Source organism: Charadrius vociferus, unplaced genomic scaffold (assembly GCF_000708025.1).
Source record: "Charadrius vociferus isolate BGI_N301 unplaced genomic scaffold, ASM70802v2 scaffold453, whole genome shotgun sequence".
NCBI lineage: Eukaryota > Metazoa > Chordata > Aves > Charadriiformes > Charadriidae > Charadrius > Charadrius vociferus.
Window position 1 is genome coordinate 160585 of NW_009647575.1, and position 23449 is coordinate 184033.

The following is a 23449-nucleotide window of genomic DNA, read 5'->3' on the forward strand; positions in this document are numbered from 1 at the left end:
AGGGAAAGATCTTCACATTTTCTCTTTCCTGAAAATGTTCAGTCAGCTGGATAACTTACAGAAACCAGTTTTAAATCACAATCAGAATTATATACATAAACAATGACTAACAGAAACCACAGTGGCTCTGCATTGTCCTAACAGAGCTGGTATGGAGAACTAGAGGATTGCTACTTCTTCATCTCCAAGATTGCGCTTCCCGGTCCTCGGTGTTTGGCACTGCAGATGTTGCAGAACTGGACAGGAGATACCTAGAAATTAAAAAGAAAACAAGAAATTCTTAGAGACATGTAGCCATATTAGAATGAAAAATGCATTTCTCAGCGTTACTATTCACAGTCAGGCTGGTCCCTATAGACACATTCATAGCTAAGTGTAGGAAGGCAATATAGTGGAATACAATAAAGCAGGCTACTCTGGAGTCAGAGACCAGTACACCTCACCACTCACTCCAATTGTATTACCTCCATCTTCCAGGAGAGGAAGGTCAAATTTCCTCCGCAACAAAAAAGAAACATACAGAGTAAAAATGCAACTGATTATCTTCATAGATAAAGAAGAGAGTAAGTCACTCGGTCAGCTCTGCTGACCTCTGGGTGTCTTAGTCACAGCTCTGTCTTTGGATAGTGCACTACAGATTTCCAACAGCTGAGAATACAGCCTGAATATTGTCCACTTGATATCAAATATGTGTTTATTGTTACTCCCGTGTTTAGCTCTGTGTGATGCTTTATACGTGCATTACCTTCCCTTCAGTACATCACAAGTAACGAAGTATCATTAACACAACTGATTACATAAGGCCAAGAAATACTATAGCAGTGGAGAATTTGGCTCAGATACATGCAGATACCTGTGTATTCATATGTACTGTAAAATATATATAATGTAATACGCACGTCACATTTAAAAATCCCATCTGACGTTACCCAGTCCCACCACTGTCCCAGCATATTGAGAATGCTAGATAAATTTTAGATTATTTCTCAAATAATAAAATTTGTGGTAAATATTGCTCGAATAAACATTTCCTAGTTGTTGGACTTTCTTTTGCAAATGATCTAATTCATTACGATTTTCATAACATATATAAGTATACATGCTGTACCATATGGCTACAAGCACTTTGCTTGGTTACTTGCAGATTAAGTGATTCACCAAAGTTATTTTTTCACTAGATGTTCATTTTCAGAGACAGATACAGAATACGAAAAGCTTAAATTCCATTTTCTTTGCGATTTTGTTACCGTTCTGATGCTTTCATTCCTAAATCAAAACCTAGTTATATCTGTAAGTTACTTTTCTGGTTTGTTTTCATTGGCGGAAAAAAAAAACCCGAACCAAAAAAAAGATTTCCGTGATGAAGAAAACATATCCTGAGCATAGAGATGATTACAAAGATATTAAAATATTCACTCTGATATGAGTGGTTTTTTTTTCCTCCAGGTCAGAATCATTCAATACGGTTTACTTGGGAAAGTATCTTTATTCTTGCCTTTAATTAAACATACTTACAGTGAGAGCTTCAATGGAAAAGAATTAATTAAAAAACCCTTCAAACAGGTCGTATTCCCTGTATGTCTCAAAGCTGCATTGCACATTCAGATTGCAGAAAGTGATAAAATTCTTCTCAAATAGCAACAAGGTCTTTCTAAATTGGATGTACTTTAGTTGCAGTTGCCCTAAAGAGCCTTTCGCTAGTCACATACTACTATGGCATATCATCACAGGTAATTACTGTAATCACATTATAGTTCCTGATAGACCCATGCCCTTCTCCACAGTTGACAAAAGGAAATAATTTGTCCTTTCATCTTTGACAAAGGTATCAGAGAGATGAAGCTAGCTCCTTACTGTGTTAGATACCGGGAGGCACTCTTTGTGAAACATATGTCTGCAGTGGAACACTACCACGTTGAAGGACTTGGATGCATCTGGGAAAGAGAAAAGTAAATTCGTTACAACAAGGCACTGAAACAAAGGATTCGGTGGCTACAGCAGTACATGCCTGCAATTCCATTATACATAGAGAAACATTAAGTAATATCTTTCTATCAAATTAATTTCCAGATTTTTCTAACTTATTTATAGAAACTATGCCGAGTTGATGGTTTCAGCTAATGTGTCCCAATGATGGACTTACAGGCCAATTTTATTCTGTGGCTTAAATGCTGCATACCTTTTCAACAGAAATTTCTTCATGTCAATATGTGCTACACGTTAAACCTGGGGAGGGAGAAGAGTAACCTACCACCAAATAATTCAGCCATTTTGAAGAAAAGTTAGCAAAATAATTGTTGCGCTGGTACGGGGAGAACGAGAACATTAAGTAGTTCTAGCGCCTACACTGCACTCCATGATCTTGAAATTTGGCAAGAAGCTGTTGCACAACGGGCCTTTTGATTCCCACACGAATATGCAGCCCAATTAGAAGCCTGTATACAACATCCACATATTCAAAGAATAACCACCTCGCTCATGAGCATCGTCCACATTCGATTCCTTGGCTCCCGTTCCCTCGACACACACACCTCGAGGCAGTAGCACATTCAGCTCTGCCAGGTTTACTATCACCATGTGACTGCTCTGGTCTGTACGCTGCTGCATGTGATCATAGTATAGTTGTTTTTCTTTATTTATTAAAATGAAAAATGGCAGAAACCAGATTACAAAACTGGGGTTGTACTGGGTTATGCACACTTGGCAAACAAAAACATAAGTCCATACATACGCTGTCTTACATATTCTTGTTTGCAGATGCTACGACAGACATTCTCCTCGTAAAACTATTTCTTCTTAAGATGCCCAACAACTATATTGGAATTTCTGAACTATAGTTGCCTTGCAGAATGTACATCTTCAAAACAATATCCTGAATTTCTAGTTTCAAGACTAACTTTAGAAGATATTTTGAAACTACATTCTGTTATAAGTTGTTTCAAATATGACAGCAGTGATTGAAGCCAAGAGTTTTCCACCACTCAAACAAAAGTATAGTCCATAAAACTTCATAATCTACAAGTTCAGTCTAAATTGTTCAGAGTTGGACAAGGTTTGATGGCAACAGCTTAGTTTTGTGGTTCTAACGATCTCTGAGAATATGTATGTTGATGGAATTAAAAGTTGCCTTCCATTCCACGTATTTCAAAACAGAAAAAAAGAAAGTTAAAGATGAATAAGAATGAAAGTCTGGGTTTACTGCAACAAAAAAAAAAAGTTCAAATTAGACGCTACTCTCACATCAGAATTCATAAGCAAGCTTTGCACAGCACTGAAATTCATACAGTGATTTCCAAGGGAGACTACTACACATTTCTATGTATAAAAGCATGCACTATTTCCTCTAAAAATAAAAAAAAATAGCCAATCTCTTTCTCTTCTAGAAAAGCATCCTACCTGAAGGAAGTATTGGAGACAGGCATGATTCGCAGATATTCTCCTCTGGAAAAACAAAACAAAACAAACTTGTAACAGCTTTGTTAACAAACTCCATGTTTACTCTTTTATAAAGCAGGCACGAACATACTGCTATTACAGAAATGAAGCTTGGTCTTGAAGTATTTACTTAAGATGCCTAACAGAATCTAAATTAAAAATTGAAGAGCAATACTGAAGCAGCATTTCTATGAACAGCATGAGAAATGTTCAGAACTACTGATTCTGATGATGGCAGAATTGCAGGAGTGAGGCTGTCTAGGATCAGTGCTGTAGAGGCACAAGGCAAATTGAAAAAACAGGAGTATAGGATGGGTGGCCGATTTCTCTGCAGTATTTTGCAGCAGGAGCTCTGATCCTCTGTCCTTCCATCAGCTTTTGCCTCTTGGTATTAACACTAAGCTGGTGTGAATTACAGCACTGCTCACATGCATCATTAGCACCCTGCAAAACATTTTCAACTATTTCTGAAAACGATATTGTAGCTTTTGCTTTGGTTATGGATTATTATTATTACTATCTGACTATCCGTGTTGGCACTGAACAGCATTTTTCACCTTTATAGACAAATTGCAGGATACAATACATTACTGGCTCTAAGAGACTGTTCAAGAAGAAAAGCTGCATGCTGGGTCTTGGAGTTTTGAGATACAAGTGCTTTCTTTGCAAAGGGTAAAGCAGCTAGTATCCCACTACACTCTACAAATAAGCACAATATTCAGGCTTTTGGGCAGCTTCCAAAGTGGACAGTCACATGGCTCGGGTCTATAAAGCAAGTAAGAGAGTTAAAAACCTTGAAAGTCACCACATTTCCTCTGTACCCACCGTCTACTAGAACACCCTTCATCTGAGTTCGATGCATTTTCTTCAATAAAGAAAGAGAATCGGCAACAAGTATCTTCTTGCAACCCTCCCGCAGCAAGATCTGTTATGCAAAGAACACAAAATACAGCGGTTGTTGAACAGACGGGCATATCCACTAGCGTGGCAAGTCTCCACTGGGTTTCTGCTGCTAAAAGAGTGCAAAGAATGTTTAAGGCTTTTCAAGCTATTATAAAGGAGGGGAAGGAGGAACATCCCATTACCACCACCTCTACCTAAATGAAAACCCCACAACGTAAAAAAGAACAGCAACCCACCTCAAAAAAAATCAAATCCTTTACAAATATACTATTGTCATAAACTATGATCTTCTTCCTATGAGCTTGTCTTAACAAAATACCATGGAGAGGGATTTTTATAGTGCCCCTCACAGTTGGTTTCCAAACCATTTCAGAACTTCTTCTACCCATATCTTCCCTGTCTTCTTTAGGAAAGCCATTCGATAATCATAAAACCTTCGTAAACGCAGCAATTCAAAATTTATTTTCATAGAATCACAGAATTTTCAGAGTTGGAAGGGACCTCTAGAGATCATTTAGTCCAACTCCCCTGCTAAAGCAGGCTTGCCCAGAGCACATTACTCAGGTCTGCATCCGGGCGGTTTTTGAAAATCTCCAGAGAAGGGGACTCCACAGCCTCCCTGGGCAGCCTGTGCCAGTGCTCTGTCACCCGAACTGTAAAGACGTTTTTTCATGTGTTGGAACGGAACTTCCTGTGTTCCAGCTTGCACCCATTGCCCCTCGTCCTGTCACTGGGAACCACCGAGAAGAGGGGGGCTCCATCCTCCTTCAACCCACCCTTTAGATGTTTGTAAGTAGTAATAAGGTCTCCCCTCAGCCTTCTCTTCTCCAGGCTAAAGAGTCCCAGCTCTCTCAGCCTTTCTTCATAAAGGACATGCTCCAATCCCTCAGTCATCTTGGTTGCCCTTCGCTGGACTCTCTCCAGCAGTTCCCTGTCCCTCTTGAACTGGGGAGCCCAAAACTGGACACAGTATTCCAGTTGTGCCCTCACCAGTGCCGAGTAGAGGGGGAGAATGACCTCCCTCGACCTACTAGACACACTCTTCCCTATGCAGCCCAGGATTCCATTGGCCATTTTGTTCAAACATATTTCCTACTGAGGTGTCATTTAGTAAGCGGTACTAAATGTCCATACAACTAACCAAAGGTCCAGAGTTTGTTCCTCTTCAGCAAAAGCCTCAGCCCCCTTTCTACTTATTTAATATTTTTCGTTAGATTGACATGTCATTGCCTGACAAAGTTGTGGAACACAAAAAGGAACCAAAGATGCCAAATTTACAGAGCCTTATTTCACAACACTTAATGAAGCAAGTATGAAAATATGACAAACCTAAATGAGTCGTGTGGAATTTTACTTCCCAAATTGATGTTTGGAAATTTGTTTTCTAATACAACAATTCCTCTGAAGAGTGCTTTCAAAAGAGACTCACAATCGATTTTAAGCTGAACAGCCTTATCAAAAAAGTGGTTTAAAAAGGCCATTTCCAGTCCTTTCTCCTGATTATTTGCATTACAGGAGACAATGAGTGTTCTGAAATAGTTCAAGACACAGCTAATGCAAATACCTAAAAAGAAATGTAATTGTAGGTTTTCCAGCCAGGTGAACACTGTCCAAAACCCTATCTTACCACATACACGTGAAGTAGTAAGGATGCACTGCCAAAAATGATACGCAGTTAAGACTGCAAATCTGAAATACATTAAAAAAATTAAAATTGAATAACACTTTAAGCATTTCAAACTGGGCATATTAGTGGGTAAATGACATTCTCCAGTATTAGGCACATTGAGCTATAAAACATTTCAGAGTACCAGAAACTGAATGCAGCTCTACAAGATAAACTCTTTGAAAATCAATCATTTTTATCTATGATAACCTCAGGAACTATCTGAGTATGCCTTTCCCCTTCCAACTTTATCCAAGGGCAACAGAGAATGGTAAGTTCTGATTTAAATATAGAAAAATGTCATTACCTTTGAAAAAATTGCTAGAAACTTTTTGCAAGGACAATTGGATGAGACGATCTTTCAGAATAAGTGCTTGCCTGATTCAAAATATTCTCTATCAGTAAATTATATCCCAAAGATAGGTAAACAACTTCGAGCAGATGTGTTCTTGGCTATATACTGGAGTCTTCACTAGCCGCACTCAGCATAAGCAGAAGAAAAATCCCATGTTTAAACAACAGGATCAAAGCAAGCATTTTAAACGAAAAGGGTGAAACAGCAATAGAAAGGGAAGAAGGGAGCATGATTTACTATTTTATACTTAAAATACAGTATGCCAATAGGAAAACTACATTCAAAAAAAGAAAAATAGAGAGGGAAACAGTAGACATCCTTGTCACTGGAAAATCTCAGTACTGTTTTTTAAAAAAACTTGAGTAACAGAAATATCTTGAAAGACACAAGACATGTGCACTACCTTTCCCCCACTATTTAAACTCCACTAAGATTTTTCCATACCACATTCAATGACTGTTTGCCAGACCTTATTTTGCTAGAAATGGAATCCAGTAGGCAGCTATTGTTATGTAAAAAGGAAAGTCACAATGAAGAATGTAAAATGTCAAATCTCAAGGTAATAAATCTCAACACTTCTGCGGAAACAGATTTGAAGAGCTCAAAGATGAGAAGGATAATTTAACAGTTATAGAAAAAGAAGCAGGAGAGGCAATTTGGAGGTGAGACAGAGGGAGAAAGAATGTTTGAATTAACTTAACATTAAAAGGCGGGAGAAGTATATAACTTTGCACCCTAAGATTAGGCTGAACTAGTTCAAACTGCCACCAGGCATAAATCTGTAATGAAACCACTTTCTGAGGAGAAAAAATAGGACTCAGAGGATGAAACTGAACTTTTTTTACCCTTTAAAAGCACACGATAGTAAGCACAAGCAGGGACAGCGTGGTACACCTACAGGAAGAAGTTTCAGGCAGATGTAATGCTTTTTACCAAATTAATTAAAACTCCTGAAACAAAAACATTTATTGCGAAAGAGAATCCTAGTTCATTTTCTGACTATACTAGGGAAGATGCTACTGCATAATTAAAATCAGAAGCCATAAAAACTTCCATTTAATTAAAAAAGTCCTGATTTACAAATGCCTAACGTTATTTTTAAAGGAAAACACTGCAGTATGCAGTAAATTTGAAAGGGTATACTCAAAGCTCTGGGAATAAATTCAGGCCTTGATTCAGCTTAGCACTCAAACAAGTCCAAGTTTCTTAAGGCCAATTAACCAAATTCTTCCAAACGGCGTCACAACCGCAATTAAAAGCACATTATTTTTAGTCTTTACAACCAAAAGGCAGATGTCCCTCCTTGCAAGCTGCCACCCGCCCCCTAGTGCCTCCAAGGTGTCTGAACAGCAGCTTATGCATGTTCAGGAGCAAAATCCAACAATTTTACCAGGTGCTCTTTCACACAGCATTCATCAGATTATCATCGGGGTCTATTAGTTCATAACCTCTGTCATGAATAGACAGATGCGAATTCTATGAATGGATGAATCTCTCTCATCCATCAGCGTTACTGCGGGTTCAATCAAAATGCAAACTAGTAAGTCAACACTTGAGCAAAATGGCTAATCCACAGAATCCAGAGGTACTGCATCTAAACAAATTGCTTTTATATTTTAAAACTAGGGAAAAAAAGTCTTAGAACACCAACATCTTTTGAAGTTTTCTTCTAACAATTGTCAGACACCAGCTGAGAAATTGGGCATTTCTTTCTGAAATGAGGGAGGTATTTAGATCTCTTCCAATACCACAAGCATTTCCTAAATTTCACTCAGGTATAGACCAAAGCCAAAAAGAATCCTATTTTAAATATTTGGAAAGTGTAACAGGCTTATAACTAACTCACAAGGCACAAATAATGGGATTTTTCTATCATCCTTCTCTGTGAGTTGTGTGATACAATGCTTTAAAAACTTGGAGCATGATTACATGACTTATTTTAACAAAGGCTCCTACATTCCTCGTTCTTAAGTTAAGACCACACCGTAATCAGATATCAGAGACTTAAACATGTGTGAATCATTTCATATTCTTTTTCAGTTTCCAGGGAACTGAATATAAAAGGCAAACACAAAGTTCAAGCATACATTCAAAAAAGGTCTTTGTTAAGATCCAACTGTTGCATGACCGATGTGTTTCAGTCCAAAGAAGTTGCATAAAAACATCATCAGTAGCACTGGTTTCACTGAAAGAAAATAATAGCTTGAATTTATATTTTGTATGGTAATACTACTAAATGCTGATTTTGCTACAATTTGGAATTAACAGTGCTACTGCCCTAATTGTGTTGGCTAAGGGAGTTTTTAAAAATAATTGCACTGGTAAATTCCTAGTGGGAACAGAGGTTCTGTAGTTCTCAGAGAACCAACGTCTATGTGTAGAAACTGAATTAAAGTTACACTGACAACACCTTTTCAATTGCATGGAGATAAAATTGAGTTATGATTCTGTGTCTTTGAAAACACTTTTAAATGCAAGCAGTAAAGATGAAAATTATTAAAACTTTTGTCAGGGTATCAATATGACTTGGCTCAATTTGGTTAGCTTGCAATAGATTTGAATGCTATTTAGTTATGCCGAGAATGTTGACTGAAGTATGGCAATTTATTTGCCATATTATTCATAAAGAATGTGCTAGGAATGTGTCCTTTCTAATAAATAAGCCGGTTGCTCCTTAAGGGAACACATCTTCAGGAGTTTATAAACTCAAAGGAAGTAGTCTGTGGTCTATTTTATCTATAAATTTACGGCACCAAGGAACTAGATTTCAGGAGTTAGATACAAAATATAATAAAAAAGTTTTAGAGTACACTTTACTTGATAAATACTATTGTTAAAATTCAGACAGCTTTAACTTTGTCTTTGTTGCCTAGGTCTTCATAACTTTGTTTTCTATCATTGTTAATGCATATAAATACTAAAATCAGTATTATTTCAGCAGTAAATAAACTTTCATTACTACAGTAAATCAGTGTCACTCAATCATCTACTATGGTTTTAATACACTAACTCAGATGATGACAAAGAGAAAACATTATAATAAATGATCCTGGGCAGGGAAAAAACAAAGAAACAAACAAAATAACTTGGGAGTTTTAATCCCAATTCTGAAAACTACTTAAACTAGTACTTAAATCTTTTTCCTGTTTAGGAAATACTTAAGTGTGTGCACCACTTTAAGTTCATGGAAGGATTGCATTTCCTGAAGCTGGAAAATATACATGGGTATTCTTGAAGAATAGTGAGGCATTTTAATAGATCCCTACTTGTAAAGCAGAGCTGTAATGCCACAGAAAAAGTAAATTAGAAGTACTTAATTTAAGTTATAGCCAAAGAACAAAGTCTCATGATCTAAATTTTATTTTTACCCAGTAGAATACCTAATCCTGTCTTAGTGCCATGATTGCTTGATTGGTAGCAAACGGGTATTAACGCTTTTTCAAAGCTGTAAGTTAACCACATTACTTTAGAGCTGAGGTGCTGTTAGAGTAGCACATACAACAGTTGCCACGGTTCATCTAATGGGTGGTAATTTGTTAAAGTAAAGCAGTCTGTCTTCAATATGCCAACATTAATAAAAACTAAAATTATTCAGGGAAGATCCTAGATTAAAATAAAATTACAACAAATTTTGTTGCATTAGTAGACTTCCTTGTTGGATTCTCTAATGCACGCTGTAAGCCACACATGGCATGCCTGGCAGCCACTCAATCTCATTCATTTGGGATGTAAAGAACTGTTTTCAAAAATACAAAGTCTGTCAAAGGCACCGCTTTTAGCTCCCACCCCTATTTCAAATCACATCTAACATAAAGTTTACTGCTAAGGAAGTTTAACAGCGTAATAGGAAATTTGCATCCGTATACTTACTTAAGCACAAAACAGTCTTATCGGGGCTTGCAAAAGGAGGCCATGGTTAAATAATATAACAGCACAGCTGTAATACCTTTTGGGAAGTCAATGTTATAAAAAGATTTTTGGTTTAGGCAGTAACTTGCAAGCCAACCAACAGGTTCTAACTTCACCTGCGCATCTCCTGTGTGGATCCTGGCACAAGATTTTCTTTTTTGCCTTTGAAAATGGGAAAAATAAAACTTAGGTGCATACAGAGCTCGAGATCTGAGGAGGTGAAATTACAGAAAGTCCTAGTCAATGAAATTTGTATTGCTGTGGGAGTTCAAAATATCTTATACACTAGGTGATACAAATCAGGAAGCTTTAAGCAATATCCAAGGACTTGTGCCAGGCCAGAATAGAGGACGTGGACTTCTCACCATGAACTTACACAACATGATGCAAAGGTGCAAGCAGGCATCATACAAACACACCAAAGGCTAGCTTTAAAACAGCTCATGAGGCAGCAGTAATGATGAACTGCCCTCAGCAGGGAGAGGCCACTTAGGCATTTACTTGAAATCCCCGCTGCGTCCTGAAGCACACATTGAATGCAGAAACAGTCCTGCTATAAAAAAACTGAGCTTGTCAATCTAATGCTACTTAGGTGAGTGTGCAAGAGCTGCAATCACATCTATAAATTTCAGTGTAGACACACCATCTGTTCATAAACAGTGTACTTCACATTGCCTCTGACGCTTCACGAACAGACTTATTTTAAACTATAGCTTATATTTCTGTAAAGAAAAATAGTCCCCCTTTTATTTTTGGTTATATTGTTTTGCTATCATACAAGCAAGCCAAGCACGAATTACGTTAGACTTTCCTAATTTCTATTATTCCTAAAAGATCTAAATTTTAGCCCTAGAGCTATCCAAATATACTTCAAAATGAATTAATTTCAAATCCATGAAGCATTTCAACGCTAACAGGAAATAATTTTAGGTATCATTCTGAAGGTTAAATACATCCTTTTAATCCCAAAGTAATTATGTTAAAAGGTATTTGAAGACAAAATGATTCTTCCGTCCCCAAAATGTGACCAAACGATGTCATCAGCTTTGTCTGAAGCCATGCAATATACTTTGCATACGTGTAACTCTGCAGCTATGCACACACCACTTAGTTTGCCTGGAGACACCCCAAAAATTCCATTTTGATTTCAAGAGAATGGAGAAACAGGAGGATCACAGCAGTGAAAGCAGCAAGGTACTGACAGCGGCATGATTAACATGCATCTGTTTAAATGCAGCGCTTTATTTATCTAGCATTATTTTGGAAGGATAGCATCTAAAGAAGTCAATTAAAAAACTGGAAGTAATGCTACAACATACATTATATGCAAACATGCCTCTGTTTATCTGGGGTAGCTCCTTGCATATAATATGCATACAGAACAAGACACAATGCATTTCTGAAATACTGAAAATCATAACCTAAAGCATGTACGATAAAATAAGGGAAGAGCTTTGGAAAGGCTTAGAGCTTGCATTTTTAAAAGTACTCCTGACATCAGTGAAGGTATAATCTTGATTTGGTCTGGTAAGACACCAGCTGTGACCTTTACTGAAAACAATCAAACCTATCTATTTGCTAGAGATGTCCAAAGACTAATAGCAGATGGGAAACAAATGTTTATGAGGTTCAGAAAATTGGAGTTTCAGCTGCTTACTGGGTTATGTTTTCTTGGACTCCGCATAGTCACACCTGAGGCATTCAAACTGCTCTATATCCTTACATGTCTCAGCAGAAGGGTGCAGAGCAGTGCCACAGAGAACTCAAGTTTGGGCCTCCTTTGTACACTATGCAATGCAACTCTCTCTGTTGTTACTTTTAGGAACATTTAAGGGTATGTTTCTTTCAAGTTCTTACAAGTGCACAGCAAAACCCGTCATGTAGGGAACTGCACGTATCTGTATAATTATGCTGGGATAAGAACTCCCATAATCCAGGGAGTAGTCTTTTTTTTTTAAATGCATAGACGTCAACGCATTCTGCACAACAGACATGAATTTGCTTTTACAAGTTCATCTTTCTTTAGTTACTATGACACTTAACATATGGCTGTAATACCTGGTGAATGTTTTAGTGAGTGCATGTTGTGTTCTGCCTCCTCATACATGAAATAGAATGAAAGGCACTCGCCAGGAGACTTTCCAATATTGGACAGTCAGGCAGTATAAAATAATCTGAATCACCCAAGATCTTTCCAGTTCTACTTACCCACCAGGCTTATGACACCACGGGAGAGATTTAGAAGTGCTAGAAGCCATTGAGAGAAGAGGCTATTAGTCTTGACAAATTTCTACCCTTTTTGTCACAGTTATGTACCAAGCCACAGTGTCAATGACGGATGTCTGAACAAAATGAACATGATAGCCATTTCTCCTGCTGTTCAGTGGCAAAGCGGTTTTGCCGTCTCTCTGAAAATGAGCATTGCAGGAAGAATGCAACATTTACCTGCAAGTTGTAGTCCTGAAGAATTTTCACTAGTGAGTCTCTCAAATTAGGAATCTCCATGCCTTCCTTAATGCGGTGGATCAAAAGAATAGGATCAACATGGGTTCCAATATTGTTCAACAAACCAGTAATAAAAGCTGTGAAAAACAAGAGGCAAAGAAATTAAGAAAAAAATCCAGCAAAATACCTGATTAAAGGATGCTTTGGTGACAAGCTACAGGCTCTGGCTGATTTTATGACAGTTCTCTACTAAGTGATAACACTAAACTTCATTTATGTAGCTTTCATATGTTTCTTGCAGCTGTATTTACTTGAATACAGGCCCTTGGGTAAGACAGGAAGCTACAATTTGGCTGAATTGGCAGAATTTGGCAGAATTTGGCAGAATTTGGCAGAATTTGGCAGAATTTGGCAGAATTTGGCAGAATTTGGCAGAATTTGGCAGAATTTGGCAGAACTTCTAGGGTATTTAGAAAAGGGGTAACGGTACCCAGTACAAACCCAGAAGTAAATAATGCACTTCAATTCAATAGAAAGGGCACTCGAGCAAATAGAGCCAGAAAATTAACTACATCATGTGACGACTCCATTCCCTGTTCCAGATTTTAATAACAAATTTTGAAGCACTTAACCTAACTCCAAAGTGTTGCTGAACACTGGTGAGAGTGACACAGAAGTCTCTTGCTTTTTGAAGTGCACCTGGCTAAATGAAACACTAGAAAGATGAACCTCGAGGCTGTGTTTTTTATTCAGCTCCCAAAACTGGGGAATATCACTGGAGTTGCTCTGCATGCGAGAGAATTTTATATGCTTTGAATCCCCTTTGCGCTAAAGATGTCACTAATTGTAGCATCACTTTTAGTGATGGACTGCATTTAAGTATGGGTAACTTGAGAATACCATCCTCCTTTAGGAGTAACAGAAATTTTGGTTGCTTACTCCCATCAGAATTAGTGGTCAAAGGATGAGAAGATATGTATTCTGACACTAATTCTACAAGACGTTCAATCCTTCAGAAAAGAGATCCCAAGAGAGACTTTAAAGCCTGGATTTAAAACCCCAGAAGAGGTTGCAAAACTAATGGAGTAGATAGTTAAAATAATTCTCTATTTTCTCAGTCATATTAACTCCTTTGAATCTGCCTCCTGAACAAAACTGATGTTGCTTATGAGATTGTCAGTTTCTGGTTCCATCTAAACTTTAAACCTGAGTAGCTATTCATATAATGGATGAAAGGCAAAATGCACTCATTATTACAGATCTTACCTTTGTATCCCAAAACCAAAACAAATTAGTTATTCTACTGAGGGGTAGAAAGGTGTAGGTTCTTCATTTTCAGAATTTCAAAGGGAAGCAGCTGCAATAAACACACTACACAACATCCTCATCAATTCTGCAGACTATGTTTTGAGGCTGTCTAAAAATAAAGCCTCGTTCTGCCAAATTAAAAGCACCATTCTCCCCTTTATTTGTCATTAAGGACATAACTATGCAGAGCGTAGTCAAATGTTAAAACCCTAAGTACTCATTCTGTAGTATGCCCACATGCTGCCTTACTGGAAGTTTTTATGTACAGTAGGACAGCTATGTTGTGTTCCACAAACCAGAACACCACCCTGGCCATCAATAAACACCTTCGCTAACACACACGTGAATAATTCAATCCTTTAATTGCAATAGCATTCAAAAAAAAAAAAAGATACACATACAAGTCTTCTGAGAAATTATCCTGCTTACGTGGTTTGTCGATAGAATATAAAATGAGGTCTTCCCAAAGCTCTCCATCATCTTGTTCCTTGGCAAATTCAATAGCTTTATCTACATCTTGCAATTCTTCCATTATCATCTTCAAGGCACTGCGGCTATTACCCATTCTGCCTAGAAGGAAAAAATATGAAAAGAGATTATAAATCCTAAATGCTTATCAATGCTTAGCGCTTTAAGAAGTTCTTTCAATATGAATTTTATAACTGTGAAGGTGCCTCAGACTAACTCAACCAAGATCAAATATAATCTAAGCTGATTTAATGTAGGAATGCAAATCCCAGAGCAATCAGTATAACGTGAACAAGTGCTTGGAGCACTTTGCTGGACTGGGACCAGGAGCCTTTCTTAAGGATGTGCTGGGTTAGATTAGGGGTTCGAACCACAGCAACATCTAATGTAAGGGGGAGCACGTGCATGTAAACTATGACATGAAATACCCCCTTTAAAGAGCCCTCATGGACACTCTTTAATTTGCAGTAAATATAGCGCAGCTTACACCCATAGGAAATGAGAGGAAGGAAGAAATAGTAGAAATGCTGAACTATTCTTTAAATAAATCCACGAGTAAATCCTACTCTGCTCTCAAACGGTACACAAAACATTCCTCTTACTAAAACAAATATTGATTAAAAAAAATGCTTTCCATTTGATTCATGACTAATATACAAACATACATAAAAATCTTAGTCTTACAATGCCTCCCATTCAAAGGCAGATTCCCTGGCCTGCTGGGGGAGTTAATTTGCAATTAATTTTACTAAAATAAGAAAAATAAGCAAATCTTCCACTTGAGCAAAATATAACAATCAGCTTCTGAGATGTATTCAGAATAAACCATTTGTTTTATTTCTCCTCCCTCTTCAAACTGACAGCATTACTCTTCTCTTGGAGACCGTCTCAAACATACCGCCTCACAACCTGTTCCCCACGTCCCTGCAACACCTCCAAAACCCCAGAAAAACACCAAATCAGAAAAGCAGTAACACAATATATGGAGTTAAGACATCATATGAATAATCCAGTGATTTGTTTTATTTTCTAAATCGTGTTATTTGGTTCTACTGACTGCATACCAACTTTTGTCTTTGGGAAAGTGTGTTAAACAATATTAGACAATACATCATACATTTTTGCAGCATAAACTTTATGACAAGATTAAAATCATGTTGTAATTTATCACAGTGAGCGTTACTTACTCAGAAGATAGACTGTCTCTTCTACAAAGTTCCTCTGTTGGCAGATCTCAAGAGCCTTGAATTTAAGGGAAGGGAGGAGGGAAAAAAGAATACAGGGAACCATGTAACATGATATTTTATTGATCACAAATGCTGCAAGAGGCTTAAAGATATTTTCCCATGAAGTTGCATTACTCATTTTGACAAGAATACAGCTCCCTTCATATGCACTGTCAGGCTGTCTGGCATTAATTAGGAGGACAAACTCCATGACAATTTTTTTTTTTTATTTTTCTCCAAGATTAAATAAATCTGGGGACAGAACAGGTATTTCAGTCTGGATTATGCCAATCTCTACCTTTAAATCTACTGGAAACGTCTTTCTTCTGCTTCCAAAAATTGGTTAATCCAAAAGCATTAAGGTTATCTGCTGACAAGACTGGATTCCTGTGGGTGGACTTATGAGATCTCTAGTGATGGATGTCTGCCTGATATTCATTCATAACACAAGACTGTAGATCTCCTCAGTGTAATCAGAACGGCTTTGGGAAGCAATGAGTGCCCTCCAAATTTTGCACCAATGGCCTCCAAGAAGACAATACAAAAATAATCTAGTGCAAAAATGAAAAAATAAGAAGGAAGCATTTCTTGTAAATTTGGTTTAATGACCTGAGGACTAAATACCACAAGCAGTTGAAGAATCTGTGTGTAGTTGAAACACACTTAGCACAATTACCAACACTACCAAACTCATTACCAACAAGTTTTTAGTAACAGAAAATTGGCAGGACTGGTATGCCATAAATGATGCCATGTCTGTTTCACAGAATCACAGAATGGTTAGGGTTGGAAGGGACCTCTGGAGATCATCTAGTCTAACCCCCCCGCCAGAGCAGGGTCAACTTGGAAGAAGAAAGCAAATTCAAGATTCACAGCATTCCTGTGAAGAAAACTGATCACCAATAAAGACTTTCATACTTGGAAATCAAAACTGTAAATGCATAAGATACAGCTACAGCTAAAGATGTAGGTAGGAATTAACTTTTCCTTGCATTCTCAAATTATTTCAGAAGGATTACTATACAGATTAGAGATACAGACAATGAATTTCAGGGTAGAGGTAAGTGAATTACTGACCAGATACTTCGGGGGAATGAAGGTATGAATAATACTAATAAGTTATAAACACAGCTGACAGCCTTTTTTCTCTCTACTTAGAAGCTAAACTACAAAGTATCAGGTATTCAGTATTTCTGGATGCTGCACATTATTGACTGTCATGCTCCCTCTAGAGGAAAACAGAGAACATTCCTACTTCTCTTTCAGTTCACTTTATAAAACATTTGCTAAAACTGCACTTGAATAAAAGTGGCTTACTTTTAAAAAACAAGAATTATTTCTTCCTGACAGGTTTATAATTACTTTAAAGCAATAAGTGTGAATTTGTTCAAATATTGTGGGTTTTTTTTGTAATTTATACTCTGCACTGGTATCTGCTTAACAGGAACTGAAGATATTGATAACTGGGAAATTCTTGGTCCCCTTTTCATTTCCTTAGAACAAAGATTTGCATGTGGCAAAAAGTGTTACTACATGATCTGTATGGTAAGAAGTATAACTACAGAATTAGCAGTGACAGTAAATTCAACCAAGTTTTTTACAGTGTTGGTATCTTTCCTCTCTTCCTTAGCTTCTTACTGAAACATATTAACATTTTAATGTAAAGTTAGAATTACACTTTTTCTAATATCCTTTTCTCTCCCTTTGGTAATTATTGTACTGCACCTTCCAAAGGTTCATGGGTCTCTGCAATATTCTTGCTCATCACCTGTAACTTCAGCAAAGCAGTGCCAGCAATGTGCTTGCATCATTTACACACAGCACCTTTCTGCACTACACATCACTGAAGATGGGTGGCTTGATCTGCAATAATTAAAACTAATCTGCACCAAATGAAAAAAAAAGTGCAGGTAAGGTGTTACACATAAAACCATGATCACACAAATAATATGTCAGGCAAAAACTGAGAGAGACCAGGAGAGTTAAATAAACCAGCATTGTAGACAAAAGTCTGTAGCTGGAAACCTCCAGGTTCATTGCCTAAAAAGATCACTGGGACAACCTAGTCTCGTGCGATGGTTTCAACAAAGACCAAGCCTGCAATCCTAACGAAGTATTTTCCAGTGTTTCCTGCTGTTGCACAGTAAAGTTGATAAAAGCACGCAAAACAAGAGAGGTGCCAGGAACAGTACTAGTTCTCCACAGAATGTCAACCATGTAAATTACAATATTCAATATTACATTTAAAACTACTCCACTGGTGTCATCACCATAGTTGCACACAGAGAGGCATCCTTTCACAAAGTCTGCTCTGCTTGGCCATTAACAGCAACGAATACAAATAATAAAATCGTGACTCCACTAAAGATGAAAACTTTTATTTCCATTTGATTCACATTAATTCAAGCAGGGGGAAAAAAAAAAAACAAGACTGCCCTTAACTATAACTTTTAATTTGACAAGAAAGAGCAAGGAAGGAAAATGTAAAATGGTTAAAAGGGGTAGAAACATGGTAGTCTGTAAAACCCCAAGTCTGCTACCAGAAGTACAAAGACAAAATACTTTTAGCTCTGCTAGTTTAGTGACTTGTTATATTGTGTATATGATTTGAAAGCAACTTAAGGCCTCAGAATACAAAGCTAGAAAAACTCCAGTTCAAGCTACTAATTTTTCAAGATCTAACAAACTGACTAGTCCTAGATTTGGTAAAATGACTGTCAATTTCTTGCAACCACAACCTGCTGTCCAGTTAGGCCAGGCACTGATGTGTAGATATCATGTGTGAATTCAGAACTTCTACATTAAAAGTCCCCACCGATTCCTGCCCTGTAAGCTGAGAGAGGAAGGTCTCAGCTGTGGGCTAGCTCTGCAATCCAAACTTCTGCAGGTGATGGTCACAAACACAAAGGATCCCTCCTTTTGGCAGTAGAGGGCAGTACCAGACACAGTAACAAATTCACAACACTACAAGCTACAGACATGAAAAAAATCGACGACCTGTGTTTAGATTCTGGGGGCTTACCTTCTCCAGTGGACAGTGCGTGCTGTCTCTGAGAAATGGTAGTAAATTTGGCCGATCGTATTCAGCATAAAGGCTGATCTGCTTCTCATGATATCGCTGGCCTTTATGGTGGTCTCTCTTGAAAAGCTTGTGCAAATACTAGGAATCAAAAGAGAGAGTATCAGAACTCAAAACCACTTAGGCAATATTATTTGTTCTTTGATAATAAAAAACTCCTCCTAATTTCCTCAGGAATGTGCTAACACGTACTAAAAGGCACAGAGATTGAATTCTGATTCAAAAGACTAATTTTACATTTTTCTGAAGTACCCTCATCACACCAATCTCCAAAACCAGCTCTATAAAGCAGGTTTTCAGCAACAGTTAAGAAATTGTCCTTTAACCTTCAATGAAACTACTGGATTTTGAATTTTACAGAAAACTTTGGACAAGTATGTCAAATGAAGCATTTTGGTTATCTAGATATGCTTCACCATTACAGATAACAATAGATCAAATTTTTACAATGTGAAGTGTTTTAACCAAAGTACCTGAAAGTATAGATACTGGGGCAAAGCTCCTTCTCTCTAGATGAGCACAGAAAAGCCGTGAGAATCATCCGGAGAGTCACTTTTATGTAAAGGGAAGCAGGCTTCACACTTTGAAACTGATGCAACCCTTCCACAAACTGACAGTCAGTCAGTCGTCTTTGCAAAGCTCTTGGGCTGCGGGCTGCACACTCCATAGAGCTGCTTCCTATAATCAGATCTCTAACACATAAACTCACTCTCCACCAGACTGGTGCCCTGAGCCCCGCTTGCACACAGCGGCAAGTTAAACTTCCCTCCCTAATACAGCCCAAGCCCGTGGTTACACATTACGTATTCCACTGACCGCACGTTCAAACCGAAGGGGTGCTTTTGGAATGGCAATGTGGAGCCACAGCCTTACAGTGATATTGTAATTCTGCTCAAACAAGAACAACCCTGCAGTGTACGGAAGTTACAGCTTGAGAAAGGCAAGCAGTTCACTGTCTCTATGGATCATCAAAACACGCTTCAGACCTGCACCCGACATCCAATCCCATTTTTGTGTAGGTAAAGAGGAGGGATACAGGCAAGAAGTAATTGACCGGAGAAGAAAAGTGTCTGCAATGTCATAAGGAGTACCTCAAGGTATGTTAACAAGTAAGCAGTATGTTTTCAAGTTCTCACAGGTACACATTTTAAAATTATTTTACTATTGTAAAAATGCTATGGCCAGGTTAAAAAAATAGATTAGCAAATAAGCAGCCACTTTGGCTCTGATGATTTACGACATTTTAGTGTCACGTGCATTTTGACAGGATAACCTCATCTGCAAGAGATATGCCCAGCAACGAGTTTATTCAGCTCAACTCGAAACCAACAGAATACAGAAATATTTACCACATGCTGTAGCTCAGGCCTGTTCTCTAATTCTTCAACAACTCTGTCAATCTGAGAGAAAATAAACAAACCCCAACAGATTAGCAAACTTGTGATTAACATTTACAGGACTGAAAGGATGGGTAATAGAAGCATTGGACTGCCATGCCGTGAACTTGTTATACTCACGGAAATTTTATCTTCGTTATCCAAAAGCATGTCTACTGCTTTCTAAAGTAAAGAAAGAGAACTCAGTTAAGAAACAGGTACATCCATTTGCTCACACTCCATATAGTATTATGCTTGTTCACTGATGGGTATCAGAAGAATACTGCAGACCTACTCTTTTCAGCAACAGTAATTCAGAGAGTAGTTTGCATAACATCAGCATTCCCTGACAGCACAGCATTACAGGAGAAGACATCATGTATTCTTCCAGAATACTTCTCCTAAGTTTCCACACTAATAGCAATCAATACTGTGCACTTACACTGCAGGTGAATTATGCCCATCGAATCATGGGTCACAGAACGCTACCATCAAATGATGTAGAAATACTATTTGTCCCATTGCTAAAGGAAACTGCAGGTGATGGCTGTATAGGAAACACACGACTCAACTTCCCTTACAACTGGATTCCTCCGAACTATCTGCACACCGATACCATAACACAAGCAGACCAGACCATGTAAGCAGAGTGGCCACCAGGATTCTGGTTCTGGTTCCTCTTAGAAGAGCAAACTTTGCTTCACATTAAAAAAATACAAACCCACAGATTCCTGATATGATTTATGCTATTTAACAAAAAAAGAATTATACTCTTTTTTTGCCCTTTGTAGTTTAGAATGGGCAAACCAAAGATTATCATCTTTGGTACAGATGGCTCCGTATTTTAGCTCCAGTGCTTAAACAACCGCTGCACAGAAAATGCAGATCCACTTGATTTCTCCCCAAGGATCATACCAAAACTCATTTGCTGAGGTTTTATAGCCAGCTGGGAAGAAAGAAGATTGAATTCAGCACAAACCACATACTTCTTATTCTTGAAATTTAGGTTAATAACCTTGCAAACTTTCAAAAGCAAAAAAAAAAAAATATATATATATTCATGAGCACAGGTAGCGTTTTCCTCAATCCTCCCAGTAATGGGGGGAGGCTTCAGATATCCACGCAAGCCCAGAATATCAATACTTGGCTCAAGGACGGGTGCCTCTGCCAAAACTGTGGGTTTTTAAACCATGGAAGAGCCTTTGAGAGACAAGGCCTGATGGGATCCACCTGTCCCGATGGCAAAAATGCATCTTTGGGTGTAAGCTGGCGGGACTGATCGAGAGCACTTTAAACTACAATCAATGGGGGAAGGAAATACCAACAGGATTGCAGTAGGTAAGCCAAGGGTGGCGATGCTAGTGGGAGCATTTACACTGCCCCTGGGAGCATGGAGGATGCAGGAGAGTATCCGAAATGCTTGTACACCAACACACGCAGTATGAGAAAGAAACAGGATGAACTGGAAGTGTCGGTCAGCTCCCAGACCTACGATATCATTGGTATTAGTGAGACTTGGAGGAAGAAGTCCCACAATTGGAGCGCTGGAATAGAGGGCTACAGGCTGTTCAGGAGGGACAGGCAGGGCAGGTGAGGCTGAGGTGTTGCACTGTATGTAAGGGAGAGGTTTGATAGAACAGCCCTTACAGTTAGTGATGATGTGGTTGAGAGCCTCTGGGTGAAGATTAGCGGGATGGAAAACAAAGGAGACGTTGAGTAGGTGTCTACTACCGATCGCCTAGTCAGGATGTAAGGACTGATGAGTTATTTTATAGGCAATTAGGAAAAATTTCTGGATCGGTAGCCCTTGTCCTTATGGGAGATTTCAACTTCCCAGATCTGAACTGGGAATTATCAATACTGCTGTGATGAGCAGGTCTTGGAAATCCCTCAGTTTTGTAGGAGATAATTTCTTGTCCCAAGTACGAAGTGAGCCAACTAGGAAAGATGCCCTCCTAGACTTGTTCTTTGTGACTACAGAAGGACTTGTGGGGGATGTGATGGTAGGTGTCTGTCTTAGCCACAGTGATCATGAAATGGTTGAGTTTAAAATTTTCAGTGTAATAAGAAAAAAAAAAAAAGAACAGCAGAGTTGCTACCCTGGATTTCAGGAGAGCAAACTTCAAGCTATTCAGGGAGCTATTTAGCAGGGTCCCCTGGGAATATGCTTTTGAGGGCATAGGAGTACATGAGCGCTCGTCACTTTTGGAGAACCACCTTATAAAAGCACAGGAGCAGGCAATGCCATCGTGTCCTAAGTGAAGCAAGCAGGGCAGAACCAGCTTGTCTGAAACAGGGAACTCTGCTTGGAAGTCAGGAGGAAAAAGAAATTGTATGATCTCTGGAAGGAGGCCAAGCTTCAACATGGGTTCACAAAGGGAAAGTCCCGTCTAACTTAGTATCCTTCTATGATAATGTCACCTGCCTAGTGGATGAAGGGAAGGCGGTGGATCTAGTTTTTCTGGATTTTTAGTAAGGCTTTTGGTACTGTCCCTCACAGCATCCCCCTGGACAAGTTGTCCAGCTGTGGGATGAGCAGGTACACAGTGCACTGGGTGAGGAACTGGCTGAACGGCAGGGCTCAAGGGTTGTAGTGAATGGGGCTACATCTGGCTGGCAACTGGTCACCAACAGTGTTCCTCAGGGCTCAATGCTAGGGCCAAGTCTGTTCAATATTTTTATCAATGATCTGGATGCAGGAGTTGAATGCACTCTTGCATCAGCAAGTTTGCTGATGATACTAAACTGGGAGGTGCTGTTGACTCTCTCGAGGGACAAGAGCTTTGCAGACAGACCTGGATAGACTGGAGCATTGGGGTTTGATTAACGGGATGAAATTTAACAAGCCGAAATTCCGATTCTGCACCGAGGATGGAATAGTGCCGGGTACAAGTCTAAACTGGGAGATGAGCAGCTGGAGTGAAGCCCTGCAGAAAGGGGTCTGGAGGTGCTGGTTGACAGGAGGCTCAACAGGAGCCAGCAGTGTGCCCTGGCAGCCAAGAGGGCAAACTACATCCTGGGGTGCATCAAACATAGTGTAATTACCCGGTCTAAAGAGGTGATTACTCTGCTGTATTTAGCACCGGTGTTGCCTCACCTCAAGTATTTTGTGCAGTTCTGGGCCCCACAATTAAGAAGGACGTTAAGGTCCTTGAATGCGTCCAGAGGGGAGCACCAAAGCTGGTGAAGGGGCTGGAAGGCATGTCCTCTGAGGAGTGGCTATGGACTTTGTGCTCGTCTAGTTCGGAGAGAAAGAGGCTGAGGGGCAACCTCACTGCT

General features: G+C 38.8%; 1 protein-coding gene across 2 annotated transcripts in view; it reads right to left on the bottom strand.

The window, feature by feature from the left end:
• Positions 1 to 5: 5 nt before the first annotated feature.
• Positions 6 to 23449, bottom strand: part of VPS41 (vacuolar protein sorting 41 homolog (S. cerevisiae)) — a 105393-nt gene continuing 81949 nt past the window's right edge. For both annotated transcript variants that reach the window (XM_009880918.1, XM_009880919.1), the window contains 10 exons: positions 20312 to 20353; positions 20144 to 20194; positions 18738 to 18875; positions 15677 to 15731; positions 14451 to 14591; positions 12714 to 12850; positions 4261 to 4360; positions 3397 to 3441; positions 1855 to 1934; positions 6 to 251 (listed from right to left, as the gene is read on the bottom strand). In XM_009880918.1, the coding sequence (XP_009879220.1) occupies positions 171 to 251; positions 1855 to 1934; positions 3397 to 3441; positions 4261 to 4360; positions 12714 to 12850; positions 14451 to 14591; positions 15677 to 15731; positions 18738 to 18875; positions 20144 to 20194; positions 20312 to 20353 (870 nt within the window). In that variant the 3' untranslated portion in view covers positions 6 to 170. The remainder of the gene's footprint in view (positions 252 to 1854; positions 1935 to 3396; positions 3442 to 4260; positions 4361 to 12713; positions 12851 to 14450; positions 14592 to 15676; positions 15732 to 18737; positions 18876 to 20143; positions 20195 to 20311; positions 20354 to 23449) is intronic.